General features: G+C 39.0%; 2 protein-coding genes across 3 annotated transcripts in view; one reads left to right on the top strand and one right to left on the bottom strand.

The window, feature by feature from the left end:
- The window catches only part of LOC113652280 (carbohydrate sulfotransferase 8-like), a 76,029-nt gene that overhangs the window by 36,029 nt on the left and 21,133 nt on the right, over positions 1–18,867 (bottom strand). The gene's annotated exons all lie outside the window — the stretch shown is intronic.
- LOC125146210 lies at positions 5,172–8,323 on the top strand. 2 transcript variants are annotated; one of them, XM_047822540.1, is made up of 5 exons: positions 5,172–5,471; positions 6,442–6,528; positions 6,613–6,741; positions 6,827–6,904; positions 7,767–8,323. In XM_047822540.1, exons 1-5 carry the CDS (start codon positions 5,447–5,449, stop codon positions 7,901–7,903), a joined length of 456 nt encoding a protein of 151 aa, XP_047678496.1. In that variant the 5' UTR covers positions 5,172–5,446; the 3' UTR covers positions 7,904–8,323. The 2 variants fall into 2 exon arrangements, with proteins under 2 accessions (XP_047678496.1, XP_047678497.1); XM_047822541.1 differs by lacking the exon at positions 6,442–6,528.

The raw sequence follows: 18,867 nt of genomic DNA, 5'->3' as shown, positions 1-18,867 counted from the left end.
TCTCCATGTAAAAATCCTACATTAGATGGGAATATAAGTTGTTATAAAAATATCAACTTTTCTAAAAAAAAAAAAAAAAAAAAAGAACGTATAAATTGCATGTGAGTCATGTGTTTAGTGTGAGTCAATCCCCTCTTTTTACTCTGTTTATTTATTCTCCATAAAAACATATTAGCCATAAAAACACACTTACTGTTTAAATGGACATTGAAACAGATGAAATCACACGCAGCAGCACGCAAGAGAATCGCAAGCGAAAACTAATGAGCGATTAACAATTAGCAAATAAATGAGAAGGTGTATATTGTACATCTCTCTTTTCTCTGCGGATCTGCATCATGGATACAAAAGGGGTAAAAGTCTTCGCCATGAGCAGCATGCAAATGCATCTAATGCTACAAATTTCTCTTCATTTAAGAAGTTATTCTATGTTGATGAAGTAATCTTTACATTAACAAGGAGCTCATGAGGCTACAATGCACATGTTTAGTCCCGAACACCTCCCTGGTGCAGATGACAACATGCAGATGAAAAATGACGGCAAATTCTGTTAAAATTTTATTTCACTTAAATTAATGGCATTAATTCTAGAATAAAAGTCACTCAATTTTATTGGAAAAAAAAGAAGAAAATAAGCGAATTGTAAAAAAATAAATCAGATTAGAATAAATAAATTGTTTTAAAAAATCAGATATGAAAATAAATTAAAAAAATTAGATTAGAATAAATAAATTTGAAAAAAAAGTGAAAATAAATAAATTGGGAATAAAAATCAAATGTAAAAAAAATAATCATAAAAAAACACAAAAAAATGAAATGCATTGTGTAGAAAATTTCATCCAAAACAACTGCTTGTGAAATCACATAAAAAAAAAATGAATCCAAAAAAACGTGAAAAAAATGTTTAAAGAATTAAATAATATATAAAACAATTCTAAATTCTGTTTAAATTCCCATTACATTAAACAACATTAAGAACGTCGGTCAAAATCTTAATACACTTTTTTATCCAGGTGTTGATTTTGAAACTCCAGAAACACGAAGCCAATATGTGATCTGAATAAAGCATAAAATCTTAATAAAACAGAGGATTTGAGCAGCTCGGGTGCAGATGTATGAAAGCTTCATAATGCAGCTCATCTCACCATCAGAGCTCTGAGCTTTACCGTTAATTAAACCCCAGAGGCCACTCGAGGTCATGCACTGGATGGAGAATTTGGATAATTAGACAGGGAAGATGGGTAAAATGATTGGAGAACGGCACACTGCTGGGATCACCCAAACCTCAGAATATTAATAATAAAGAAGAAGAAAGTCAGGAGGTTTCAATCATTTTAAAAAAAAAACCCCTGCTTTTTACATTTCAGACTCCTCCTGGATGTGAGATTTATGCTGAGTTACACACATTAACGCACTTTCTGTTAAAAAAAAAAAGACCATTTCTTAACAATTCTTTAAAAAAACAAATAAAGAGATAGTACATAAAAACTTAAGAAATCCACTGAGACCTGAAAACTACATCTGAACTCCAGACTGTGGAACCTGCTGTATAGCACCGTGTGTGTACGCCACGATATTAGTTTCACACCCGTCAGTACAGAGGCGCTGAGGTAGATGAAGGCTTGCTGAGGAAGATGAAGCAACTTCACTGAGCTTATGAGGACTAATCCAAAATACAAGGCACGGTCAGAGTGTCAGAAAACGGGGATGTCTTTGTGGATAAACTTCAGACCCAAACGAGAGGAAAACCGAAACACAAAAACCAAAACACAGCCCATGAAGATCATACAAAGATAAAAAAAAGGGCAAGGATTAATAGGGAAGACAATTAGACACATACGGAACATGGTGCTGAGGTGGGGAGGAATTAGACAAGGGTGGGGCAGACACGTGAAAACGTGCAAAACATAAATAAAAAAACACGTCAAAAAGTCCAGCTTAGATCCTGACACAGAGTTAAGACGCAAGCACAGCTCAGGAGATTTGTGAACAACACAACACAATGTGAGCTAGACAAGATCTCATCAAACTTGATGGAAATCAGGTGATCAGTAAAGAGCGTAAAGCACGGTAAAGCCAAGAAGTACGAGTGAAATGACTGTGTAGTGCACAGTGAACTGGGAGCGAGAGAAAAATATGTGTGGAAACAAGTGAGTTCAAGCAGTAGCTGTGGGACAAGTGTGTGTTCTGGGGAGTTTAGTTCATGGTGGACATGTTCGTCGGCCGCTGTGCATGCCGTGATGTGAAGTTTGTGGATTGTGCTGTATATAATTAATGTTGATTACTAATGTTGATCTAATTATAGCAGTAACTATGAGTAAAAAATAATAATCGATACTAAATGAATAATAATAATAATCAAACTTTGCAGCAAACAATTTGACATGAGATTAAAATGAAAGTTCTTAAATGCGTCATCGGTACCACCGTGTTTTATTTCCTGATGAAACGCCATTAGTCATGCCTCTTCCTGCTCCATGTCAATGTCACACTGCAGCTTATTATCCTGCCTGTGCTCAGAATAGCAGTGCTGAGTCTCTCTGGGAATAACAAGGTATGCATGACAACATGTCACGCCTCTTAATAGCAGCAGCTACCTGTTCCTAATGGGAGATGTGGGTTTTACACCCGGACTGTTATTCGCTTTCCTCAATGAACAAATGCACTTTGGGACTAAAAGGCCTCTCTGAGCTGCCATGAAGAACATTTTCCCAATTACCCGAACCTGCATCCTGTCATTTTTAATACAAACCAGGGAGAAAGCAGCACCTCATATACACCGATGATTAAATCTGGTCAAGTTTCAGAGCACTTTCTAAACACCTCGTATGCTCATTAAAATGGAGATAAGCTGATAAAGATGAGAGACCTTCGTTTGTAAACCTAACAAGGAAGAAAAAACATTCTCCGGTGAATTTGCTAGCGCGCTGCGTTCCGTGTTAAACGAGGGAAGGAAGAGAGGAGTCATTTTTCAGAAGCAGATTCGATTAGAAAAAGTTTTTGTTTTGGCCCAAGGGAAAGAAGGAATGAACACAAATGTCTTTCTTCTCCGGCTTATTTTCGTAGATTTCTTGTCGTCTTGATGTCCAGCAATCGAGCGAAGAAGGTCAGTGCACAGTGCCTGAGCTCCCACATTCATTCTGATCTAATGACATTATCATTTTAGATCAGACATTACATGATCCCTCTGGCTGCATGTTATCCAGCGCTTGTGGCTCTTTTGGTCATTTAAAGGAGTGACCTGATCCCTACATCACCCTCCACGTAGACCCTCAGCTCACAGACACGTTTCTATTTATTTTATCGAGACTGCTTGACTCAGAGCTTAGAGAAGTGTAGAGTCTCACTGACATGACAGACATACAGATAGATAGATAGATAGATAGATAGATAGATAGATAGATAGATAGATAGATAGATAGATAGATAGATAGATAGATAGATAGATAGATAGATAGATACTCATACAGACATGGCTGGCTGCTTTTAGATTCTCCTCCAAAGCCATCAAAGCTTGAGAGAGTAAATTATCCATCTTGTGTGAATGTGGCAATCTGTGTCGTACTTCCAGAAAAATCCAAAATAATCCACTTCTCCCCGTTTTGACGTGCTCATGTTCAATATTGAACGTCTTTGTCATGTCTTACTCCACAGTGATGTTAATATGAAACTCATACAGTATGAAAGTAGATACTCAGGACAACAGGACAGTGTTTTATAAGTATTTCTGTTTTTTCCCTAGACGATTAAGAGTTATATATTCATAAAAACCTTCCAAAAAACCCCCAAAAAAACAACAAAATACAAAAAACAAAAGTTAGTTATTTTTCTCACAAATGTTTGTATCTTCAAAGTATCTGGTGATATCAAACCCATTTCTGCTCTCTGAGATGCCCCAAGTTCTAAAATATAAAGGTGTTTATCTTCAACCACTAAAATGATTGATTTCAGATCAGTTTCACAGACAGAAAATCGTTCATTTGTTTATATTCATTGAAAATATCCGACGGAGTCTGGATGGTGCACCAGAGCACTGATAAAAAGGGTTAATGCTGTTAACAAGCGAATCTTCTGGAATCTTCAGAAGATCGCTATATTGTTTCCTCCAACAATTTTACACATGACTTCATTCACACAATTGCTGTGATAAAAAGTACACACTCTATGTTTCTCTTCAGACAAAATGTGTTGTTTAGTATATTATAAAAATCAGGGATTTAGAGTCATGAGGCATTTCATGAGGCAGAGAAAAACTGGCTTTTTGTCTTGTTGATGTGGATGTGGGTGTGTGTAGGACACGGCTGGGTGACCGGGTTCATGGATCACGTTGGCCTTGTGTTGTGGCCTTGTGTTGCTACGCGATGTGAGCATTAGACTTGGACTTGAATATTCATCTGAAATTAAAACTAAACTAATCAAAGGTTCAAATCTATCTATCAAATCTAATCGAATTCTTCTGAACATGAGGGCTGAAAGGCTTTATATAAAATGTGGTCCTGTTTAATTCATCCATGTTTTTCTTTCTACAGTGATCTCACACACACACACACACACACACACACACACACACACACACACACACACACACACACACACACACACAAATTTCTAAAATATATTATGATATCAGTTATCATTAGATTTAGGGATTATGACCGCATGATAATACAGTGACTTGGTACACACACATCACCACATGTCACATGATTACACAGTTTACGTTTAAACACTTTAACTAGAAAGACGATACAGTGTAAAGCTAAAGTTTTTATAATCAGGGACACCTGTGTTGGCAAACAGGTGTAAAAAAAAATCAACATTGTCTTTCTGTGTACTGACTCCATGGAGACAAATAAAGGTGGAGTCAGAGAGAGAGAGAGAGAGAGAGAGAGAGAGAGAGAGAGAGAGAGAGAGAGAGAGAGAGAGAGAGAGAAGTATGGGGAGACATAGAGAGAGACAGTAAGTGTAAGAGAGAAACAGACAGAGAGGGGGAGTGAAAGAGAGAGAGAAACAGTGAGAGAGAGAGACAGTGAGCGAGTGATAGAGAAAAACAGACAGAAAGGGGGAGAGAGAAAGAGACAGTGAGAGAGAGAAACAGAGAGGGGCAGTGAGAGGGAGAGAGAGAGAGAGAGAGAGAGAGAGAGAGAGAGAGAGAGAGAGAGAATAACAGACAGAAAGGGGGAGTGAGAGAGAAAGACTGTGAGAAAGAGAGAAAGAGAGAGACAGTGAGAGAAAGAGAGAGAGAGAGAGAGATACTAACTTGTAGGAGGTCCTCAGTTGTCACTATGTAAGTCTGTCGTCAACAACATTAATCTATCACTGCAGCACCATGTGAGATTGTCTGACTACTGAACATCTGAACATCTGAACAGAAGACAAGAACCTTCTAAACATCTATGAGATCAGATCGAAGAAGTTAGGCTTCAGTCATCAGACTCCATCAGACATGTTTGTGACTGTGATACTTGGAGGTGAGTGATAGAGCCAGCAAGCTGTTCAACAAGCTTCAGTGTTACAGAGATGTAACTGTGCTGTAGAGCCAGGAAATAAGTTTCAAATTAAATCACTGCACAAATCTCTACAATGACATTAAATAGATCATGTTCTCAAAAAAGTGGGGATGTTAGCAGTAAATAACAAAAATGCTAATCAATTTGTTTCACCGATGAAGGCGTGATGTCAATGTCACCATATTATTACCTGAAAACACACTCATTAATAAGTTAATAAGATGATACAAATGAATGAAGAAAATAAATGTGATATAAATTAAGGAGTGAAATCATCTGATGTTTTGGGTTAAAAGTTAAATCTGGAGCGATTGTAATAAAGAAAACAGTGTGTTACTGACCACATGTGTGATGTCTTTACAATTACATTATTATTATTATTATTATTATTATTATTATTATTATTATTATTATTATTATTATTATTATTATTATTATTATTATTATTAATTAATTAATTTAAAAATGTAAAATTCCCTTACAGTTTTCAAATAAAGAAATTGTTTTCTTATTAACCGCTTGTTTTAGTGAGAGAAAACTCAAGGGCCCAGCAGTGTTAGCTTGGCAGTGCTAACCTTAACAGTGAACCTTAACTGTACAATTAACACAACAGCGCTGGTGGGTTTGATTCTAGCACCAGAGATTTCCTCCAGGTGTTCTGGTTTCCTCCCCATGCATAGTGGGCTAATTGGCATCTTTAAATCGTGTGTGTGTGTGTGTGTGTGTGTGTGTGTGTGTGTGTGTGTGTGTGTGTGTGTGTGTGTGTGTGATTGTGCCCTGACTCCAGGCTCTCTATAAGCGTATGTAAGAAAGTTCTACAGAAAAAGGACAGACAGATAAAAAGAATAAATAAATAAATAAATAAATAAATAAATAAATAAATAAATAAATAAATAAATAAATAAATAAATAAATATTTTTTTTCCTTCAGAGAAAAGAGCTGAGCTCCTCAACCTCAACTGCCGGATTATAAATTTCATCCAGTGTTTAAAAGAAAAATGCAAACTGGATCCACAAGGTTCTCTTTTTTAAATCTCTGCCTATATAAAACCTCAGATTACTATAGAGAGGAAATAAAATACTAATGAATGTGTCTTAATAGTACAAGTGGACTTGCTGGACCGAACTGGTGAGCTGATGCACTTGATGGAGATGGAGACGGAGCACAGCATGGATCCCGTCAGCACTTTACTGAAAGGCCGACAGAGCTACATCGTGTTGAGCGTGTCTCGTGAGTGTGTAGCTCTTTTCTGACCTGTTTTTTAGTAAAGTTCTGTGGAAATAATTGTTAAGCAGGTGCTGTGTTTTTAACCCAGGCGCTAATGACAGCGAGGAGCTTCAGTATTCTGCAGTGCATGATGGGGATTTAAAAAAAAGTCATCCAGAGCTAGAAGGTATGGTAATAAGATGTTTAAGCTCGATATGCATTTCTTAGTTTTTCCCATTTTTAGTTTTTCCTTTCTGTGTTCGTATCATGTGAGAGACTTGAACATTAAACTTCCTACAATGTGCAGGATTGTCGCTTTTTTCCTCGATTAAAGTTATACAGAGCTGCAATTACATTCACAGTATATTTTCCTGAAGCAGATTTTTGCAAATTGAAACAAAGATTATATTTGACAAATACACAAACACAGTATGGCATGAAGTCAGGTGCTTTTTATGACCGTCTGTGTTGGAAAAATAAAAATAACGATGGTCAAAATTAAAAAAAAAAAACAGAAAAAAAAAGAAATGGAATGGAATGGAATTAGCTGCACAGAAGAGAAAAAATAAATAAATAAAAAAATACAAATTATTAAAAATATTCATCATACATCTTGACAAGTATATGAATATGGATAGGAATAGTTGAATAAAGTGCATACAGTAAAGAAAGCCTGATTCTGATTTATCCTACACTGGAATATAAATAAATAAATAAATGGACTCATGACACGTTGCGAGATGCTATTCTTTTGTGTTTAGTCCGTGAACAAACTTGACTAGACCAGATTAGCCAGTCAGCCAACTAGCTAGCCACTGTAATGTTATCTAACCTCTCCAGCAGACTTCATATGAAACATTTTGTGTAACTTCATGTCATTATTAAAAATGTCCAAGACAATTCCTTATCAAACTACAAACAAATTTTTAATGTGATGTAAAAAACAACAACACTGCTATAAACCAATGATATAAATATCTAAGCTAGCTGAAAAGCTATGAGAGTTTTATTTGTTATTCTAGTGTTTTGTGTTTGTGTGTTGATTGCAGTGATGTTGAGGAAGCTGTCAAATCTTTCCAAAAAGCGAGACAAAAGGTCTGCGGTAAAGAAAGGATCTGTCAGTCACATCAAAACTAAAGGCACTTCCACCTCCACTAAGAGCGCTACTCCGGCACCCGAGAGCTAAAAGAAAGGAAACGCTTGAGCTCGAGATATTGCAGCTTTAAGAAGTCACACTCGCTGGCTGTGGCCTGGGGTACGCTGAGTGTCTCATGCTGCCTGTCTACTACATGCCACAACAGAACCTTAGGAGGAAAATATTTCTATCCCGTTTTCCTTTATTCCTTTCTGTTTTTGTCCTTCAAACATATTTCAATTTGTCTGTTGTGTATTTTTTTTATACTGTTTTTTATTCCCACTCCATCCACACATCCAGACCTGGACTCTGAGTCACTCAGACACACGGGTCATGTTTAACATCATGTAAAAACCACAGCTTCTTACAGCATCATATAAAATACAAGAATTGCAAAAGTCACTGTAAGAAACTGTGTGTTAATTTAATGGTAATGAGCATTTTAAGAAAATAAAAGCACATTATAACACGCTCGGGGTGTCCAGTGGTACTGGGATGTTTTTTTTTTTTATTAAAGCTCTCAATTTATTTGCTCAGAAATATGGAGATGAAAAAATCAAAGCAAAAAAAAGTATTTTTTTGTCTTTTCCTAGAACCCTGGACAAGATTTCACAGAGGAGTTTCTAAACAAACAAAACGCTTATTTTTTTCAACACAAATTTCTATTTTGTCAAAGTAGACGACATCAAACCCTTTTCTGCTCTCTGTGTTGCTCCAGGTGTTTGTTTATAAGTCTATAAAAATAGATTATCTTAAACCATTAAATTTCTGTGTAAAGTTATGAACAGAGGGAAAAAACACAAACACACTGCACCCCAAACACCCAACACACACACACACACACACACACACACACACACACACACACACACACACACACACACACACTACAAACATATACACTACACTCTACTACACTACACACACAAACATACTACAAACACATACACTACACACAAACACACACACAATACGACACCACACACACATGCACTGTATTACACTACACACAAACACACACTTTACACTTTACTAAACTACACAAACACATACACACCCATGCACACACTACACTATACTACACAACACATACATACTCAACATACACACTACACTCTACTACACTACACACACACACACACACACTACACAACACATACACACATCAGTGCAATCTATTAAATTGTGGTTCCTGCTGTGAGAAGATCAGACTGTCTCACTCTCAGCTGGAATATACTATAAACAGCAAGGTGAAAGGATTCACAAGGCACGACAAATCTCTCATAAAACCAAGTGCTGAATGGGATTTGAGCCTGAATGGTGAGTGGTCAATTCTGAGGTAGAAACAAACAAGCAGAAGTGCCAGGAGACGGTGTGTTTTATGTGTGTTATATGTGTTATAATGTGTTACAACCCGAACACCTGCCGCTGTGTGCTGCGTCAATTAGACTAATGCTAGAAAAGAAAGAATCTCTGGATAAACAGTCCACCTTTCATCAGGGCTGTTATCATTAACAAGGTGTCCACATTGACTCCTTAACTCTACTGATGCTTTTGACCACCAGCAAGTCAATAAGTGTTTTTGTTACACAAAATAAATGAAATTTACTCTCTGTGTTTGTGCAGAGAAAAGAAGAAAAGCGAGACAGAGCTGTGCTGTGCAGACTGACGATTTATCTCTTACAGAGGAACAGATAAATCGTCAGTCTGCACAGCACAGCTCTGTCTCGCTTTTCTTCTGCTCTTTTTTTTTGTGTATAAAAAACAGTTTTGTTTATGATGGCCAATTAGAGGCTGAAATAGAGACGGAGGAAGACGGAATCAGGAGCCAGGCGTATCTCTCTCTCTCTCTTTCCCTCTTTTTTTCTCTCTCGCGCTCATTGTATCACACGGCGTTCTCTGGCTTCCTGTATTCCACACAGGGCTCTCTGTCTCCACTGCCAGACTGTGGATCTGTGTTGATCTAAATGAGGCTTGGTGCAGGGTTTACTTCATTCGCATCCCTGCAATAAATCACTGAACGCTTTCACACGCTTTGATGCGGAAATAAATATGACAGATAACTAAAAAAAGATCGATAGCTTGGACCTGCTGCTGGGATCATAATCACTGTCCTGTGCTCAAGTCCTGCTCGTACTCAACATCCATCAGTACTCAGTATTCAGTACTCTTTCTCTTTAATCTTTTCTTTTTCCTCAATACTGCCACCTCTGGTTCGCTCAGTAAGGATTGATTTATATATTAGTACTTCTGTGTGTACTATGTGAGAAATTGTATAATGAAATAACATTAAATTTAATTAAATTAAATTGATAAATCTGAATGATGAGGGACCTGAACGAGGAGCTTCCTTCTGAATAATCGGTCATTAATTCATTCACTTTAATTCAATCATATTCATCTCTTTTTATTTCAAACTTCATCGGTCGCTACTTCAATCAGCCCTCTAGAGCAGAACTACTGAAAGGTCTGAGTTAGCTGAAAATCAGAAGACGTTTTGGACAAAATTAGCTGGAGTGTGTCGGCTAAACGAAATGAATGAACTAAATTGCAGATTCAGGATCTGACCATAAAGTTCACTGACAGCCTCATTGAAGCAGTAGCTTGAGAAAGTTTGAGAAGTAAAATCTTTAGCCTTGAGTATTTGCTACAACAGAGAAATACTTTGGCTGATTTTAATTGTATTTTAATTGTATTGCATTTTAACGATATTAATTGTGCCTCGGCTGGCTGGCTAGAAGCCACCTGACCACAGAGACACCACAGAGACACCAGATTCACCCAGTCACGTTTTTCTTTTCCATCTGCTCATCTGCTGATGTGTGTGTGTGTGTGTGTGTGTGTGTGTGTGTGTCTCTCTCTCTCTCTCTCTCTCTCTCTCTCTCTCTCTCTCTCTCTCTCTCTCTCTCTCTCTCTCTCTCTCTCTTTGTGAGAGACAGAGAGAGAGATTCCTACATGTGTGCACAAAATAATTAATATGAAATAGCTAATTCAATCAACAGATCATGAACGGTTAGATGCCCAGCTTTCAGCTGCCACCTGTCACTACACTAGAGAGAGCGTGTAAGAAACTGAGAATGCAAGAACGAGACAGAATGAGAGGGGAGTGAGAGAGAGAAGGAAGAGACATAGGTGGATAAATTGTTTAACATTGGTTAACTATTGTACATTACATTACGCTACATTATACACATTATTATATATACACACACACACACACACACACACACACACACACACACACACACACACACACACACACAGATAAGCACAGGCAACTGGGGCAGATGGAAATGAAGAATTTGACCTGGGTCTCTGTAGCTGTTAATCTTTTTGACTTGCTAATTTAGATAATGTTTTCTAGAAGATTTATTTTGGCTAGCAGGTTTATCTAATGTTGGCTAGCAGGTCACCTAATGTTGGCTAGCAGGTTTATCTAATGTTGGCTAGCAGGTTTATCTAATGTTGGCTAGCAGGTCACCTAATGTTGGCTAGCAGGTTTATCTAATGTTGGCTAGCAGGTCACCTAATGTTGGCTAGCAGGTTTATCTAATGTTGGCTAGCAGGTTTATCTAATGTTGGCTAGCAGGTCACCTAATGTTGGCTAGCAGGTTTATCTAATGTTGGCTAGCAGGTTTATCTAATGTTGTATAAGTATTAGCACATCTAACTAGGAATTTAGTGTAAAAGAGGTAACAAACCCATGCTAAGCTGTATTGTAGTTACTTTCAGCTAACATTTCTACAGTGCTATATTAGACAGCTGGTTAGCTTACAGTAGGTTTCTTAATCATGATATTTTAAGGAAATCCATGCTAAACTCACTTACCTACCCTACTAGGGGCAAGTCTCACCTTATTGGATTAGTTTCATTTCTTTATGTCTCCACTGAGGTCATTTCAGTTCCAGACAGCAATAAAATGGCCAGAGTTTGCAGCAGGTTGTGTTTTCTACAAGCCTGCTGGTGTTTGTATCACATGGTGTCCCACAGCGGTCGTAGAGGCACGGCACTGAAGATGAGACGCTAGCTCGTGTTCCACTTTAGGGCCAAATAACATTTCAATTGGAAAACAATAAAAAAAAAATAAATAAAAAAAAACAGGGATCACAAAGTATACCAGAAGCGTCCATGATTCCGATTGTGACTCAGGAATATGTGAATAGGGACACTGATAGACACAAAAGACTAGCATAATCTTTTTTTTTTCTAAGGTGAAGTGACATCTGTGTAGAAAATCCCAGACTGGAATCCGGAATTAACTGGAGATATACGTCTTTAGTGCACTATGAAAGTTAATGACGTGATTTGGCTACAATCTCTCTTTTATCTTTAGTGAGGGATGCTGTGTATTATCGGATTATCAATGCTGTGTGTGTGTGTGTGTGTGTGTGTGTGTGTGTGTGTGTGTGTGTGTGTGTGTGTGTGTGTGTGTGTGTGTGTGTGTGTGTGCCTGTGCTCATATGTGCACCCAGTTTTCAACTTGAAGTAGCTTATTTTCACTTATTTTGAAAATCAAATTTGAGTCATATCTGCACAAATTAAACACAAATGAACAAGGGAACATTATTAAAAACACACAAATTCACATTTTCTATTCTAGGTGTAATAATTATGATAAAAATGGAGCAGACTGAGACCCTATTACATCAGCAAAGCTTATTAGATCAGCAGATTTTATTTTAGTTCATCTGGCTAAAGGCTTTTTTGGGTAGATTACAAATTCTCTCTCTCTCTCTCTCTCTCTCTCTCTCTCTCTCTCTCTCTCACACACACACACACACACACACACACACACACACACACACACACACACACACACACACAGCATCCATAACTGTCACACGTATAATAACCACACTGCTATGTGTGTGTGCATGTGTGTGTGTGTGTGTGTGTGTGTGTGTGTGTGTGTGTGTGTGTGTGTGTGTGTGTGTGTGTGTGTGTGTGTATAAAGGCTGCGATTCACAATTCTGTCACTTGTGTTTGTGTCCTGTGTGACCCAAATGTTTCTTATTCTCTGTGTTTGAGTTAATTGTATTAGTTTAAACTTAACCCTGGATGATACATGTGAGTCACTGTCTGTCTTCAAACACGTAGTCTAAAGACCTACCTCTAAATTAGCACTTAAATACTGAAATAAGTAACTGCTGTATTTGCTTCTAAGTATTTCCTCCACAGTTTTCAGACTGATGAACCAGTAAATCAGTAAGACTGTATTCACTGATAAAGAATTAACATTTTCTGCTATAACCCAGTCCAGAAAGTCTCTGTGTCACCTACAGAGGCAGCACTGTGTTACTGAGTGCCGCGTCTCAACGATATCGAATATTTCAGTACAAACACATCAAATGTGTTGAACAACAAACATCCTGAGCTCTAAACCAAACTGCATTCATTAATAAGTCTGATCCAGTTTCCCAGTGTACACTAAACCCATAATGCATTGCTCAGGATGATGATCCTGAATCGCTGAGCTCTTTTAATTACTCTCTCTCTCTCTCTCTCTCTCTCTCTCTCTCTCTCTCTCTCTCTCTCTCTCTCTCTCTTTCTCTCTCTCTGTTGTTTAACAGAACCTTCAGAAATCTCATTAGTTTCCTCTTAATTGCTGGGGCTCTGGTTATTTGACAGCGGTGGTAAAAAAAAGAAACTGTAATATTGATATAATCATCAACAGACATCCTGCCACACCCATCCTGCTAACAAGCCCGCCACCCTAATGCATTCTGGGTAATTAATCATTCACAATGTCGGAGTGTCACCTGTGAGGTCATCGATATTCTCCCTGCCAATTTTCTACTTATTAAAATGCTAAGCACCAAAAGTCCCGCCACCTCCGGATCGCTCTCATTATAGCTTCCTTTTAATGTCGAATGATTTTTCGCCTTATAAGCCCGAGGAGACAAAGAGACACCATTAAGGAGGCTGTTTTTAAAATGGAGAAAGGATTTTCATTTGTTCTGGAGTTTCACTGCAGGCTTTGCAGGGGCGTCAGGGACTCATTAGTAAAGCTGGACACACACACACACACACACACACACACACACACACATACACACACACGTAGAGTTAGAACAAAAAAAGCAGATGCACCAGACCGTTACTTATAAACCATGAGGCCTGAATATGGGCAAAAGCTCAGAGCTTAATGAAACATCATGATCCTTTATGACAGGCATCACCTGCATGGGCTCTATCATTGATTTTAAAAAATAAATATCCAAATCAGTTTTGGTCACATGACTGGATACATACAGTATCTTACAGAAGTCAGTACACCCCTCACATTTTTGTAAATATTTGATTATAACTTTTCCTGTGACTTTTCCTGTGACTTTTCCTGTGACAGCACTGAACAGCACTTACTACAATGTAAAGAGTGTACAACTTGTATAACAGTGTAAATTTGCTGTTCCCTCAAAATAACTCAACACACATTCATTAATGTCTAAAGCGCTGGCCACAAAAGTGAGTACACCCCTAATTAGCCATTTTCTCTCCCTGGTGTCATGTGACTCATTAGCGTTACAAGTTCTCAGGTGTGAATGAGGAGCAGGTGTGTTAAATTTGGTGTTATAACTCTCACTTTCCTATACTGGTCACTGGAAGTTCAACATGGAACTCTCTGAGGGTCTGAAAAAAAATTGTTGCTCTACATAAAGATGGTGTAGGATACAAGAAGATTGTCGAGACCCTGAAACTGAGCTGCAGCACGGTGGTCAAGACCATATAGAGGTTTAACAGGACAGGTTCCACTCAGAACAAGCCTCGACATGGTCGACCAAAGAAGTTGAATGCACGTGGTCAATGTCATATCCACAGGTTGTGTTTGGGAAATAGACGTATGAATGCTGCCAGCATTGCTGCAGAGGTTGAATGGTTGGGGGGGTCAGCCTGTCAGTGCTCTGCATCAAATTAGTCTGCATGGCTGTCATCCCAGAAGGAAGCTTGATGAGGAGTAAAAACACAAGTGTGTCTTGCCTACAGTCAAGCATAGTGGTGAGAGTATCATGGTCTAGCACTGCGTGAGTGCTGCCGGCACTGGGGAGCTACAGTTCACTGAGGGAACCATGAATGCCAACATGTGCTGTGACTTACTGAAGCAGAGCATGATCTCCTCTCTTCAGAGACTGGGATGCAGGGCAGAATTCCAACATGACAATGACCTCAAACACACCTCCAAGATGACCAGTGCCTTGCTAAAGGAGCTGAGGGTAAAGGTGATGGACTGGCCAAGCATGTCTCCAGACCTAAACCCTATTGAGAATCTGTGGGGCATCCTCAAAAGGATGGATTATCGCAAGGTCTCTAACATCCTCCAGCTCCGTGATGTCATCATGGAGGAGTGAAAGAGGACAATCTGTGATGCTCTGGTGAACTCCAAGAGGGTTAAGGCAGTGCTGGAAAATAATGGTGGCCACACAAAATATTATCACTTTGTGCCCAATTTTGGACATTTTCACTTAGGGGTGATAAAAAAGATTTAATTCAGATTATTTACAATCTAAAAATTCAGAAATGCTGTTAGATATAATTCTGAACCAAGTATTTTTATTTTTCTACTAGTATCTAAGCAGACAGAGAGACAGACAGACAGGTATGTAGACTCATCTATGTGAGGTCACAACCCTGAAGATCTACCTCCAAATGAGCCCTAAACCTACACTGAATTTAAAATAAGAAAAAATAATTGTTTTTTTAGAGTGCTTGTGGTTCAGACTAATCCATTTCTAAGAGGTTTTGACATGCAGGTATTCTTACACCCTGACCTTTTTGTACTAGCATGGATAGTTTCCATGGAGACCACAAAGCGCTTGTGGAAGTTGCTCTACATAAGGGTTCTGCTCTACAAAGTTTCTTCTAATACTTTAACAGTTGGTTGTATGTGGATATGTTAAATAGACTGGTGTCTTATCCGCAATGTATTTCTACATGATACTCAAGAGTTTCTAGGATAGGCTTTGATTCCATCTGCACCCTGAGCAGGATTTAGCTACTAAAGACGAACGAATGACAAATCAAACAAACACTTTTGCAACTGCAAATCTTCCTAATGGCTGCTGTAAGGATGCTGTGTGCAATGTGTAACATCCTGACCTGCGATGTCTCCAGCAAGCCACAGGGAGAACAATTACCTGAGTACACTTCAGTGCAATTTATATTTAAATGTGTTTGTCTTTAACTCCAGTGAGGAAGCCTGAGGTGACTGAGGTGACTGTGGTGAGGAAAAACTCCCTTAGAAGGAAGAGGAAGAAACCTTGAGAGGAACCAGACTCAAAAGTGAACCTCATCCTCATGTAGGTGACACTGGAGGGTGTAATTATAAATATACAGTCTGACAACTGTGTATTGATTTGGAGGTTGTTGTCCTAAAAAATGGCAAAAGAAACTGGCGCTGAACTCAACTCATTCTCAGTTACAGTTCTTTATTACAGATTAATTCCAAGAATTTCAATTCCAAAGATGAAATCTGTTACTCTGTGGAATCACCTGACTGCCATTTACAGCCTGTGAGTTTTCAAGCCTGGGAATTTCAAGCCTTATTTACAGCATGAGAATTTTCTTGTAACCTGTGACAAAGTTTTCAGGACTCACGTGTAGCATGAAGGGCACGAGAACGCTCTGGGATTCAGAAAAGACAGGCGACAAGCTTTACTGTGTAGAACATAATAATGGCAAAATAACAAATCATACAGTGAGTCAATATGGTTGTGTTCTTTAAGTGTGTTTGTGATGCATCGGGAATTCGACAGAATCAAGTGAGTCTGAAAGCAGACCAGCGTTGTGTAGCACCTGGACCAAAACACAAAACCAAAGCAAAAGTGTCTAGAGTGAAAACTATCAGCTGAGCAGGTGAGGGTTAAGGGACCTGCTAAGAGTCCCAGCATTCGAAAATGGGACGAGAACTTTCTTTTCAGTAGCCCAATGCATTAAGCCATTAAAACACCACTTATATTGTGTTCTTTCTTTCTTTCTTTCTTTCTTTCTTTCTTTCTTTCTTTCTTTCTTTCTTTCTTTCTTTCTTTCTTTCTTTATTTATTTATTTATTTATGTCTTTGCTTCTCTTTTGCTTACATTCACTCTTTATGTCTTACATTTAATTCTTTATCTGGCTTTCAATCCTTCTCAAAAAGCCTCTCTCTCTCTCTCTCTCTCTCTCTCTCTCTCTCTCTCTCTCTATCTATATCTATATATATATCTATATATATATATATATATATATATCTATATCCCCCCCCTCTCTCTACCTCTCTCTCTCAGCGTGAGGAGTGTTTTCTCAGAGAAACTGCAGGCGGCCTGTCAGTAATTGCAGATCAATTCTCAGGGTGGCTGCTCGCCGGTTTGAGCTGTTACAGAAAAAAACGATCTTTCAGGGAACATGGTGTGTGTTCCAATCTGTCTGAACAGCAGAGAGGCTGAAATTCATTCACTGTCAGGAATAATGAAAGGAAATTTGTGTGATCTAATGAAGCTAAACAAAATGTTGCGTTGTAAGGATGAATGTGTGAATGTAGAAGGCTTGCAAGAAAGCAGACACAATATTTCAAGTTAATTACTTTTAATTATATTTGAGTGGAAAATTCTGACAAATTTTTCCAATTTGATAAATAAAGTTGAAGTTCACTTTAATGTGTATAGACTGATGTGTATTACTCTCTAATGAGGGAAACCAGCCATGAGGGAAAAAACTAGCCTAGAAACAACATACTGTAAGGAGGAAACCTCGAGATGAACCAGACTCAAAAGGGAAACCTTTCCCCATTAGACAGTGAGAGAAGTCATAACTCTTCTGTTTACTGTAACATCAGGGTGTGTTGAGAAGATTGTAAATAAAAGTTGTGTAATGATTACAGGTCATTAGTGATGGTATAATAAGTGAGTGAGTGAGTGAGTGAGTGAGTGAGTGAGTGAGTGAGTGAGTGAGTGAGTGAGAGGGGAAGTGAGTGTGTGAGGAAGTGAGTAAGGGAAGGAGGGAGGGAGAGAGCAAGGGAGAAAGTGAGTGAGTGAGTGAGTGAGTGAGTGAGTGAGTGAGTAAGAGAGGGAGGGAGGGAGAGAGCAAGGGAGAAAGAAAAAGAGAGAGATAGAGAGAGAGAGTGAGAGTGATAGAGGGAGGGAGCAAGGGAGGGAGCCAGGGAGAGAGAGAGTGAGTGATGGAGAGAGAGAGTGAGTGAGTGAGTGACTGAGGGAAGGATGGAGGAGAGAGAGAGAGAGAGAGAGAGAGTGATAAAGGGAGGGAGCAAGGGAGAGAGAGAGAGTGAGTGATAGAAGAGGGAGAAAGAAGATGAGGAGAGGAGAGAGAAGAGATTGTATTCGAGAGAGATGACCGAGACGAGAGAACGATGAGAGAGAGAGAGTCGAGAGAGACAAGGGGAGGAGGAGAGAGGGAAGGAGGGCGAGGAAGACGAGAGAGAGAGAGAGAGAGAGAGAGAGAGAGAGAGAGATGGAGTGAGGGGGCAAGGGAGGGAGCAAGTGAGGGAGTGAGGGAGAGAGAGAGAGTGAGTAAGTGAGTGAGTGAGTGAGTGACTGAGGGAGGGATGAAGGAGAGAGAGAGAGAGAGAGAGAGAGAGAGAGAGAGAGAGAGCAAGAGAGGGAGAGAGAGAGAGATGGAGTGAGGGGGCAAGGGAGGGAGCAAGTGAGGGAGTGAGGGAGAGAGAGCGAGAGTGAGTGAGAGAGAGAGTGATGGAGAGAGGGAGACACTAAGCACTCAGTACCAGGTATAAAAGTCCATTAATATCAACCATGACAACACTCATCACATCTCCAGCCAGGTGAACTCAGGAGGACATCATGCTTTTTTCTCTCTCTCATTTTCACCCTGACCAACACCATCTCTCGACCTCAGACCCCTCATCAAAAACCTGCAGTAATCTCTAGTGCAGTACCTCACTAAAAATAACCAGAACGTAAGAACACAAGAACTTGTATCAGTTCCACACAGCCGTCCATTTTACAAACCTGATGTGAGTTTCCACCAAATAAAAGTGCAGTTCTGAAAAGACGAGTGCAATTCTAATCAG

The sequence above is a fragment of the Tachysurus fulvidraco genome, chromosome 13 (genome assembly GCF_022655615.1).
Source record: "Tachysurus fulvidraco isolate hzauxx_2018 chromosome 13, HZAU_PFXX_2.0, whole genome shotgun sequence".
Taxonomy (NCBI): Eukaryota; Metazoa; Chordata; class Actinopteri; order Siluriformes; family Bagridae; genus Tachysurus; species Tachysurus fulvidraco.
This window is presented reverse-complemented; position numbering and strand designations above follow the sequence as displayed.